The sequence below is a fragment of the Nesoenas mayeri genome (genome assembly GCF_963082525.1).
Source record: "Nesoenas mayeri genome assembly, chromosome: 2".
Taxonomy (NCBI): Eukaryota; Metazoa; Chordata; class Aves; order Columbiformes; family Columbidae; genus Nesoenas; species Nesoenas mayeri.
In genome coordinates, this window is record NC_137543.1 from 95,346,734 (window position 1) to 95,358,726 (window position 11,993).

An 11,993-nucleotide genomic window follows, 5' to 3' on the forward strand; every position below is an offset into this window, starting at 1 on the left:
CTCAGCAAAGTATAGTTCAAGAGTGCTCTGAACTTCCTCCTTCATATTCTCAAAGTGTATTCTAAATTCTGTCAAGAATAATTTAAACATTTTTGAGAAAAACTGCATTCTTTGAAGTGCTCCCTGGTGTCTTGTGTTGCTTTGATATTTTTACTTAAAAGGGTATATAATGAGACAGATGCAAGTATAAGTTACTAAGTTATAATGTGCTTGAAAAGTTACTTGGCTGTCTCTTTCTTCCGTTGTCTGTTTTTATGTTTTTATCATTCTGGGTTTTGAAGACTTTCAGTTGTTTAGTGAATAGGCAGTTTACTAATAGGTTTTAGCTGTCTCCCACATATTCTTGTGACCAGATTATGCTGTTACAGTCTGGATGGATGGGCAACAAGATGGATAAATAACTGGTTGGCTTCAAGGGTAGCGGTTAATGGGTCACACTCTGCCGGGGGGCTGGTCTTTCCCGGGGGAGGTGGTGGAAGGCATTCTCACAGAGTTTGCAGATGACACCAAATTGGGGGGATCTGTCAATACAGCAAGGGCAGAGCTGCCATCCAGAGGGATCTAGAGATGCTGGAGAAGTGGGCTGGCAGAAGAATTGCAAAACTCAACAGGTATGAATGCGAAACCCTGTGCCAGGCAGGAGGAGCCCCTGCAACAGGAGCAGCCCTGCAGAAAGGCCCTGAGGGTGCAAATGTGGCCAGGAGATCAAGGGAAGGAAGGGATTATCCTCCCTACTCCACACTCTTTGAACCATATTTAGATAGTGTGTCCACTTTTGGGACCCCAAGTGCAGGAGAAACATCAAAAAACCTGGAGTGAGTTCAGTGAAAGGCTGCTTGAGAATCTGATATCTTTAGTGAAAGCAAAAATCCCTGAGAAGAATACTTGCCTATGTTTTATGGTCTGGTTGAATGAGTCTACAAAAAACAGATGAACTATAGAAGGGGGGAAAAAAGAGCATTTAGTCTAACCTCTGGTTTTCATATTACTGTGTCCTTCCCTCTTCAGAACAGATACACTTATGGATTCCAGTTCACATGACAACTATAAAGTAACATGATAAATTAAAGGAAAATAAACTGATTGTATAACAGTATGAAAGCACCAAAACACCATCCATTTGGACAATTTGACATCTTTCACTTTCATGTTAGGTTTAAGGGATGCATTAGGCAATCTAAACAACAAATGTTTTCAGCTGCTGGTTATTTTTTTTTAGTCATTCTTCTAATTTGATTTATTTGTAGCCATACAAATCTGTTTTGTATAACTGGAAAATGTTTTAGATTGAAGTATGAAATGGTTCCTTAGTTTGTCGGTAGGATAGAAACTTGACTGTACACAATTTTAATTTGTAGGAAATGTCAGGCATATGAATTATATCAGAAAAAATGTCCTTTATACTTGAGGTATATGGTTATAAGCTATTGTAATTTGTTCCTTTGGAATTTGGATTCTTCTAGTGTCTAGTTCAAACACTTAAGATACTGGGGGAGGTTATCCTAGAAATAGGGTTCATTCGTAAGTAAAAATATTGTATAAAGTCATTAAGCAATCATCTGTCTTGTGGTCATAGCTTTAATTAATCTAGTAATAGGAATACAGTGTATCACAACTTCTGGCTACAGAAAGAGACCAGAAATGATAATTAAGATGTGAAAACATGGACATTGTACTAAATAATGATACTGTACTGCTACTCTTGTCTTGATTTCTAGGTCTTTGGCCTATTTGCACACTATATGGTGGGGATTTTTTGTTTGCTTTGTTTGTTTGTTTGTTTATTTGCTTTTAATTCTCTACCCACCCTCCTTTTTAAAAAATAGCTGAGGGATAGAACACCTATAGGAAAAATCAATGCATTAAGGACTGCACTCTGGGCACTGTGGTATGGTTTGGTTTTTTTTTCGTTTTTGTTTTTTTTGTTTTGTTTTGTTTTGTTGGTTTTTTTGTGGGTTTTTTTGTTTTTTTTTTTTTGTTTTGGGGTGTTTTTTGGTGTTTTTGGTTTTTTTTTCCCTTCTTTCTTTTTCATTGACCTTTAAGAGCACAGGGCAGTCCTTTTAATGAGTGGTATTAGCTGGCACAGCTTCCCAGTCACATTAACTGGCACAGGCAGGTTCCACAGGGGCAGAAGCAGATGATGCCTGTAGCTTTTTCTCCCACTGAGGTATTTGCAGAAGTAGAGGCATCCCCTGAAACCTCCTGCTAAACCCTCCCCTGGCCGGGGGAGGCAAGGGCAGCGTAGCATCTCGGTGGGGGTGCAAGTACCCAAGGGCTGGTTCAGCCTGGGGTGGCTGGTTCCAGGGCAGAGCCGACTTCTGTGCTCCAGCTCCTGTGTAGTGAGTGCAAGGCCAGGGAGAGTGTGTTTTTCTGCAGTGCTGGAGAAAATGAGGTTTGTAGCAAATGGGAAGTTTTGTGGACAAGCGCTGCCACTTGGGCTTGGGCAGAGGCCGCCTGGAGGTTGTGCTGTGGGTTGGCCGTGGGGCTGCCCCCAGGGATGGTGCAGAAGGCTGTGTAACAGTGCTTGAGTTTCCAGTTTTTTGAGAAATACTTGCCTACTTTTAGTTCTGTTCTCTTAGAAGTCATTGCTGGTGGAGAGTTGAAGTCGCCTTTTGTTTGGGTTATCATGGCAACTCCAGTACGTCTGCATCTAATTGTGAATTAGCATTTTCTGTGTAGTCTATCTGCCTTTTTTTTTGATGTGCACAGCAGTTCAATTGAGAAATAGGTGCAGTTACTAATTCAAAGGTACAATTTTACAGTGAAAGGGAAAATGCAATAGTAGTTTGTCAGGTCTCTTTGCATTCTGGGAAGAATTCATATGTGGACGTGCACAGTTATGATGGTATGTGGCTGATACTTTTGTCTTACAACTCTATTGGTGCTGGCTCTATTCATTGTTTTATAAACATGTAAAACTACACTCAGATGATGGAAAACGTAATTCTGAATAGCATTGTGAAAGAAACAATACTCCTGATTTCTGTGGTTTCATGTTTGACAGTTAGTTTCATCTAGGCATCCTTAGCATTTCTTGGCAACAAACAGAAACCCCAAAGGTAGCAGTTTGGTTTTGCTTAGCCAAGCAACTTTTATTATACCTGACAGAGCGTGAAATCGTGCAGCAAGGCTCCCGATGTTTATTCTCTCGAAGTGACTTTGGAGAACAAGCCTATGACAACTCTTCAGCTGGCATATTTGGAGTTTCTTTAGAACATGTCAGCACAGCAGGCGGTTGTTACTGTTTAGCTTTGGCCAGTGACCATTTCAATAGTTAGCAGAACATTTAGGCAAAAGGAAAAAACAGAGTGCAGTGTTAAGTAAAAAGTTGTATCAGTCTCAGATGTTACTTAGATGCTGTCTCTGACTTGGGGTTAAAAATATGCTGAACTGCCAATATAGAGTGCAAAACTGTCAGAATATATTCTGAGAAAGTCAGGAAATTTGTGTTGTCAGTGAGAGCCGCTGGCTTTTATTATTACAATTGAATAGCATTTCTGCATCATACATAATAATATTAATAATTGCTCATCATTCAAGACTGTAGTAAGGGACTTGCTCCAAGGAACACAGTCATCGTACCCCACAGTGGAACTGATAATAAAGACATGTTGACTTAAAGGAAAATGCTTTCCTTATTATACACGGATGTATACTTCTGAAATCTGCTTCAAGAAAAAAAATATTTCAGCTTATTTACTGACGTTTTAATGGGCATTTGGTGTGTCAGTCTATTTTCGTGGCTCCTTTCGGCAACTATCATGGCTCAGTTGCTTCTGTATATGATCCGTGACTTTGATGCCGGCAAGCAAGTGAATTACTGCTCTCTGATGTTTTTGCTTGGTTTAATAAGACATGTTCTGCATTAGGATAATAATCTCCATGATGGTAAACGCTTCTAATGAATTTCCTTTTTGTGAAATATCATTAATGTAACATTTTCCCTGGAAGACTGACATGAGGCTTGTCTTAGAAAACCATACGCTCTTTCAGCTTTTATCCGTATGGATGCCATATTCCAGCTGTGTCTGTCTGCAGGTTGAAAGCGCGGACAGTTTTTAACCCAGCAGTATGTGTTGGAGCTTCCCCTAATGGGTAGCACAGCCCAGAGCAGCAGCTTTTCCTGCCGCCCCCATCCTTTCCATCAGCAGCTCAGCTGGCAGATTCTTTTTTTTATTGTAAGCGGAGAGCTCGTGAGGCCAATTTAGAAAAATGAACAGAGAACTCTGAGAGGAAGGGTTGCAGTTGATATATTCCTCCTAAAAAGCATTTTCTTTTTTTTTCTAAAGCATATTCTAATAGTGGTCTGGCTAGAATTAGCATTTCAATAGCTACCATGTCTTTTTATTGTTCTGGAAGATGTTATTCTTCACTAAAGAGCATGATTCTTTTCTTTGTGCATCCTCTGGGCAGGCAGCGACTCCTGTAGAGCAAAATGGGAGGGAAGGAGTTCTTCTAATGCTATTCAATCTAATATTTCTTTTGCTGTAGGAGGAAAGAGGGAGTTCTAGAGACCCAACATAGATATGTATAAGCATATTTGGTTGTCGCTGTATGTCAGTACAAGCTGTATGACCTGGCCCTTTCTGCTTCGTGTCATGTTAGTAGCTCATGGCAGTTGGATCGGCTTTATTTATGTGTCGGTATCATCATCGTCTTCTGGCACATTCTTTGTTGCTGTATACAGAGAAGACCCTGTGTATTAGCATTAATGACTGTGTGGTGGTGTCACTGAAACCAGTGCTGTTTACCTACCTCCCGTCGGCTCAGGCTGCCTGCACAGCTCCTGTGGATATGTACCCGCGCTACGGGTAGGGCGTTCTTCAAAGGATTTTTCCAGTCACTCTGTAGGCGGACAAAACCAGAATCTCACACGCACGTGCACGCACACACGTATTTGTGTGCATTTGTATGTGTATATATATTTCCACTTGTGTTAGAAATGTGTTGCAGTATTCAAAGTAAAAGCATTACTTTCATGCCTGTTGGGTACATATGATAGCAGAAACCTGATAGCTTTTTTATTTGGCAGAATTCTGAAATTATGGTTATTGATGGACAGTGCTTTCAGGTGTTGCATTTCTGCACTTCAAGAAATCTGTATCTCGCCTTGAGATGAATGCTTATGACATCACTTTGATGCAAAGGTTATGCTGCTTAATATAGTATTCTCTGTTTTAAAGTATAATTGCAAAGTGCAGAAGCCTTCTTTTATAACAGCCTGTGTTAACCGTCTGTAGTAACAGTCTGTCAGTATTGAACTGATTCAGTAGCTTTTAAATTCTGAGTCAGGGGGATACACATGCCATGTTTTATTTGTTTGTTTGTTTCACGCTCAGCTGAGCTAGATGCTGAACATGCACAGAAGGTTTTGGATATGGAGCACACCCAGCAGATGAAGCTAAAGGAACGTCAGAAGTTCTTCGAAGAAGCCTTCCAGCAGGACATGGAGCAATACCTTTCTACAGGATACTTGCAGATAGCAGAGAGACGAGGCAAGTTTTAAAATACCTTCTGTGTAATCAACAAACTCACAACTTGCAGAACGTTGTTGAGGGGTCAGAGTCAACAGCAGTTTTAACACTCACAACTGATGCTTTGGATAAGCTTTTTAAACAAGCTTTGGGTTCCAGGGGACCTGGACAACTTTAGAAATGCAAAGCACTGAAGTACACCTGGAACACCACTTTCCTCTGCAGCTGAAGAATGCATCCATGTCTATAAAGATATGGATGGAGGTGGCTGCTTCTGTCCACTGGAGTTCCAAAGGTTGGGATTGTCACCTGGCAGGAAGGGCCTCAGAAAAATTCTAAAAGTCCAGATGAAAGCTCAGCATTGTATTTCAAAACAGTTGCCAGGCAGTAGCTGTTTCCATTTCTCTGCAACATGCAGAGTATGTGATTAGGACATGGGAGATTAGATTAAGCTCTCTCCTTTTTTATGACATGACTCAAGTCTGGCATCTCCTGACTAGTTAAAGCAGGAGGATGCCACAGACACAGACACTTCTGTGGGTGGTATCCATCTGTTGGGCCAAAATGCAGGGACTGTAGGACCAGTAAGAAAACAAGCAGGAGATTACATCACTCATGCGGCAGGAAAAAATAGAGGTTCTGTCCCTCTTCCAGGACCAGTTCTGCCATCATTTGTGATGTCGGAGCAGGGAATACAGTCCAGGGTTTCCATTTTTCTGCATGAAATGCTATAAATGCTTTTCTGCAAGAGGCTCTAGATTGATTGGTAGGACTTCTGAGCCTTCTGAGAAGTGGGAGAGGTCAGTTTTAAAATCCTTTGCTCTAGGAAGGAATTGAGTTTGCGTCCCCAGAACCACTTAGGCTATGAGTGGGCATTGTGACTGGCTGGTTAGTACTGGATATGTGTCCGTGTTAGAAGGTGAGCATGCCTGACTTTCTGAGCCTCAGCTTTGCAGTATAATATATGTCAAAGAAACTGTTTTAATGGAATATTTGATCCTGCAACTGTATTATATTTGGGGGAGAAACAAAACAAAACCAAAAAAATCAAATTATAGGATTTTGTCTCAGTTCACATGTAGAGGCTTTTAATAGTGTAATTATTAAATTTAGATAAACCACTGAACTCTTTATTGTAATATTTGATGATATACATGCAGTAACTGGACTTAAATCAGAGCACCCCTGAACTTGTTATGTTTGTATGCTTGGTTGTTCAAGGAAGAAGATGCTCTTCTAAGTGTTTAATTCCCCTGTGAATTGTTGATATAATATCGACAATAATAAGTAGTTTGCTTGAGTAATTAATAATGTGAAATCTCCATGCTGAGAGAAGATATTGGGCATCAGCCTAGGCTTTATATATGACTGCTGTTTATTAGGCTGATTGATTGAATGGGGAAGAAGAATGGCTGCTCTCTGTTAACATTAATCCTCATTTCTGAATGTTCATGTCCCTTTGTGTATTGACATTTCGTGGTTGTGTGTTTAAATGTCTTTGTTCTTCTCTAAAAAGACTTCTAGTTGAGAGAATTGGAGTGTTACAAAATGGAAAGTTTCAGTCTTTCCCCCTGAGCCCCATCCTAGCATATTTCAGACAATGCTATTGCTCTAAATATTGTTGCTAAAAATGTTTTGTTTTACAAGAATACTAATGCACATTAGTTTCAGGACAAAGATTGCCCAGAGCACTCTTGGATTTGGGCTGAGATTGCTGCTGAGCAGCTCCCGTGGGTGTGCTCCTTCCATACTCAGTTTAATTATTACTAATGCACACAATTACAGCAGCTATTGAAGCCTTTATAGGGTAATAACATCCTGTAGCTGATTGTCAGTTTGCTCATTGCCCTGTTTTTACTACAGAACCGATTGGGAGCATGTCTTCCATGGAGGTGAATGTGGACATGCTGGAGCAGATGGACCTAATGGACATGTCTGACCAAGAAGCACTTGATGTCTTTTTGGACTCGGGAGGCGAAGACAATAATATGCTTTCTCCTATGCTGGGTATGATGCTAGTAATGACAGTGTGCTTAGAGACAAAGTGATAAATCACCAGAATTGCTCTGATTTGTAATGGATGATATTATCTCATAAAATGCTACACTTTATGTAGATTGAATATTTTTCGTTAGTGGTTTTCAAAACATTAAGATTTGGTTGGAGTACAAGAGCGCTTGCTACAAAAGTACTTGATATTTCTGGACTTTCTCTTTTTTGAATCTAGTGGCTGCAGCTCCATGTTACGTTTGTCACAGTATGAATAGGTGTTACATACTGCTTTTAAGGTGCAGTTTTTTTCAATATGAAGTTAATAGAGGACGTTTTAACAAACATCAACAGAAAGTTTGCGGTAATTAGTTTTTTGGTTTTAAGACTGCTTTCTTAAAGTTTGTCCAGCATTTTGGTATTTTGAAGTAAACTTGGACTAATTGTATAGTGTAAGATCTTCAGCAAGAAGTATTCAAAGACACAGTTCAACCCAGCAGTTCATATACAGAACATGGTAAGGTTCTGGAAGCTTCTGAATAGTGATTCTGATACTGAAGCTCTTTCATGTAGCCTTCTTACAACTAGTAATATTAGTTAAATTGGATTAAATTAATCTTAATCCAAAGTTTTGCTTACGTGTTCTGAGGAACAAAACCAGATTTACATTTTGGAATGTTGCAGCATGATGAGGGATTGACTTAAAGCAGGGAATTAGTAATACAGGATACTTTATCCAGCAGGGAAGCATGCTTTCTTAATTAAAAACTTTAGTACTAAAATGCCTTATCCCAGAAGAGCCAAATGAGTTTTCTTGGGGGAGATGATGAAGCTCCTTTACATGTACATTTGATTTATTTTGAAAATAAAAGTTGAAATATTTTTATAAAAGTACTTACAGTGAAGAAATAGCATACTTTAAATCCAATTCTATATTTTAGGATACGTAAAGAAAAATGTTTATAATATCCTGGAGTAATTTTCTTCCTCCCTATGTAGAGGTGATTATTACCCACTGTGAACACTGAAAAGCTTAGGGTAAGTAGTCAAGGCACACTTGACTACTAAAGGTTTTTGTGGGGTTTTTTTGCAAAAACTAAATTCATATGGCTGGTTTTGGATACACATAAATTCCTGCATTATTAAAGTTGGTTGTTGTTTGAGCACACAATTAGTTACAGAATCTAGGACGGTTTTTCCCTTGCTGGGTCTTTGGCAGATGTCCGACCAAGCAGCTTTGTGTCTTAGCACAGACACTGTAACTGGATTATCTAAGGAAGTGTAGAAACTACGAAGTGTGGTTGTTTTTTCCTAAATAGATGTAAAACTTACAAGCCTTCAAAAAAAAAAAGTAAAATTTATTTTGTGCTGAAATGTAAGTATTACAGTGCCTGTGGATAGATAGCATATATGTAGTTATTATATATGTGCACCTACGCTGTCATATAATGTGCTGGTGCTGTAATGCTCCAGCACTGTAACCTTAACGCAGAGGCTGGATGGGCTTGCAGCAGGACTTACTCCTCTACAGTTACTACTACTACAATGCAACAGCCTTGTCAGTCTTACTGTTGTGGTGCCAAAGGATTAATTTCCCTCTGAATTAGAAGGGATTTTTGTGCTCGCTTTAAGGACCTTACACCCTAGTTTCAAGCCCAATATACAATAGTCTTCATTCTCAGAAAAAATGAGATGGTTTAAAGGTAACTCCTCATTTTGCCATCAGTGGAAAACTGGGGTGGTCAGGGCAAGATTTGTTTGGCAATTTTACTGAACACCACAGAATACAGGTAAGTTATTTTAGTAACTGGTAAAAATGAAAATTGACTCAAGACATTAAAATATTTTCAAATTTGTCTTGCTGTAAATTTTGCCAGCTTATGGGCATCAGTTTTCAAACATCTCGTAAGAGTCAATAACTCGAACTGAAATATTTACTCGCCTCTGCTACTCCGGAAAACTCCTCTCTGTGCATTGTGTAAATTAGTCTAATGCATGCTGGTGTGCACAATATAAAGACAGGTGTCTTTAAAAACATCTTCCCAGTATGGCTTGTGTTCAGTGCCCATTCATGTCCAGTTTGAAGAAGCAACTTGGTGGACCTGCTGGACATGCTGGCCTGACACCACTGGTCAGAGGGGCAGCGTGTTTTCAATCCAGGCAGGCTGGTCAGCTGTCAGAGTTGTGAATGTTGTACCAGATGTTTAACAAGTGGTGTTTAACCTGCTTGAGGGCACGTTTGCCACTGGAGTATCTGGGTCCCAGAGAGGCTAAAACAATGGGCTACATGCCGCCAAAGTTTAGGTCCAGAATTTAAGATTGCAGTTAGTCAGGGCAAGAAATGTGTCTGAGCAAGTGCCTTGTACAAGCAGCTTCTGCTGCCTGCAGATGCTGTTATGACTGATTCCTTGATAAAATTTAATTCGGATACTTGATGAGACTATGAGGACCGGGGAAACGTTGTGTGAACTGCTCTGCAAACAGCCCTAGCAGAGTTGAGGTGTAGTGATCAAGCTCATTTCCACCCAGCCCTCTTGAAATTTTTTTAGAATTAAAGTTGTTACAAAATCTCTTAGGATTTTTAAGAGTACTGTGTCACTAAGGTGCTGAATTTGGGTGCCCTAACCATGAGGAAACACTTGCTAGGTATAACAGAAAGAAAAAAGGGTTTTACTTGGCAGATCACATAGAAAGAGTGTTTGGATTTTTTGTTCTTATTTACTGCCAGAAAGTCTCGGGGAAGACGACCTAAGATAATTTTGAAATCTGAACACTCAAACTACAAGCAAACACCATTACACTGAACTTGCTTAGAAGACTTTTTACATAGGACATGGAGGAAGCGTAGTCTTAAAATGCCATCTGTGTGCACTTGAGCGATGATACAGCTTTACCAGAGGAATGCTTGCACGCTGCGTACAAGAACTTGTTTTTCTTCTGTGTCTTGATTTTTAGTCAAAACTAGAAATTACTTTATTACCTATCTCCCAGGTAATGTGTGGGTTCTTTTCATTTCACCCAGGTTTATTCATGTTGTTCTGTTGGACAGAGTTTGTCTGGAGGATTTTCCTGTTGGTGCTTATTCTCAGCACATGCTGAAGTCTGAATGGACTTTTATCAGAGTTAAGTTAGGAAACTGGACATCAGCTATGTCTCTTAGCAGGCAGGGACCTAGTACTCCGGCAGTCTTACCTTACTTGATCTCAAGCATTAGCATACTACAACAAATGAGGGACACACACCCCATCAGAAACCGATTAAAGCCAGCCTCTGGCTTATATTGGAGATCAAAGTCAGAAAAGCCAAAAGGAAGCTTTGCGTTCTGGGAGGGTTTTTACAGTATTTTGCAAAAGAAGCAAACCAGCCTGAATGCAGCTCATGAACCAGCACTGAGCCCGGTTAATATACTAACTTCTCAAACCACTTGCTGAGCCGCAGCTTGATTGTTGTTGTTGTTCTTTTCCCAACTCTAAGGGCCGGACTCCAGCACCTACGTGAATGAGATAAGCCTCCAGGTCCCGAGCCAGTCCGAATTACGACAGAAGCTGTCTTCTCTGTCATCAACCTGTACCGACTCTGCCAGCCAAGACGCAAGTGAAGGAGAGTCTCCGGTTGTTCAGTCCGATGAAGAGGAAGTTCAAGTGGACACTGCCCTTGCTGTGGTAGCTGAAAGGAAGGCTGCTTCAGATGTTAGTGATGAAAGTGACTCTCAAACTATTTGAATCTTAAAAACCATATCCTTTAAGAATGACGCCTGAATGAATGAACACGTGAATGAAGAGCTTGCCTGTGTAACAATTCGCTAATCAAGCGTAACAGCCAGACCTTTTTACTTAGTAATACAGCCTTTTTACAAAATTGCCAGTCATGTGGAGGTTTCTTTTTTAAAAAAAAAAAGCCTAAAGCACACACACTTTAAACAGTAATCTTGGGGCTCAGGGGAGCAGTAAAACTGTTGTATATACTATGTATAAGAGAATTCAAGGGCAAAGATAGAAGTTACTTTGACCACTAACCTTTAAACGGCTGATTGGAAATCTTGGTGTGTAATACTGAACCCAAATTGTTCCTTGCATGTTTTCGGCTGCTGCAACTGGAGATTTAGGATCCAAACCAAAATGAAAACTTATTTTCTACTTTACTACCTACTGTCTGCCTACGGCCTTTGTCTGCTCATGCAGCAGTGTCTACTCTCTCACACCTCTTATTCAGGACCAACTTAGTTATCATAGGTGTTAAGAAAAAGAAATGAAAAGGAGGAGAGATGCGTATTGAAATGTTACACTCCACATGGAGTAGATATCTTAGCATTGTATAAACTTACTCCTCTTTTGAGATAAAATAAAGTATTTCTATCCCAACCACGTCTTTTACTTGCTTGCCCAAATATTTTATCCGTGACAGTGAATAGAGGAGACTCAGCAATCAGAAAAAAACCCCACAAACGTTATTTATGCTGAGCACCAGTGTAATTTATTTTTCTGTGTTAACATCTGTTTGACTACACTGATGCAAGCCAGCAATTTAAGG

At 39.9% G+C, this 11,993-nt stretch overlaps 1 protein-coding gene across 2 annotated transcripts in view; it reads left to right on the plus strand.

Annotated features, from left to right (window-relative positions):
- The window catches only part of DTNBP1 (dystrobrevin binding protein 1), a 72,867-nt gene extending 61,043 nt beyond the window's left edge, over window positions 1–11,824 (plus strand). For both annotated transcript variants that reach the window (XM_080340361.1, XM_080340362.1), the window contains exons 8-10: window positions 5,340–5,495; window positions 7,338–7,481; window positions 10,938–11,824. In XM_080340361.1, the coding sequence (XP_080196487.1) occupies window positions 5,340–5,495; window positions 7,338–7,481; window positions 10,938–11,185 (548 nt within the window). In that variant the 3' untranslated portion in view covers window positions 11,186–11,824. The remainder of the gene's footprint in view (window positions 1–5,339; window positions 5,496–7,337; window positions 7,482–10,937) is intronic.
- The last annotated feature ends 169 nt before the right edge of the window (window positions 11,825–11,993 follow it).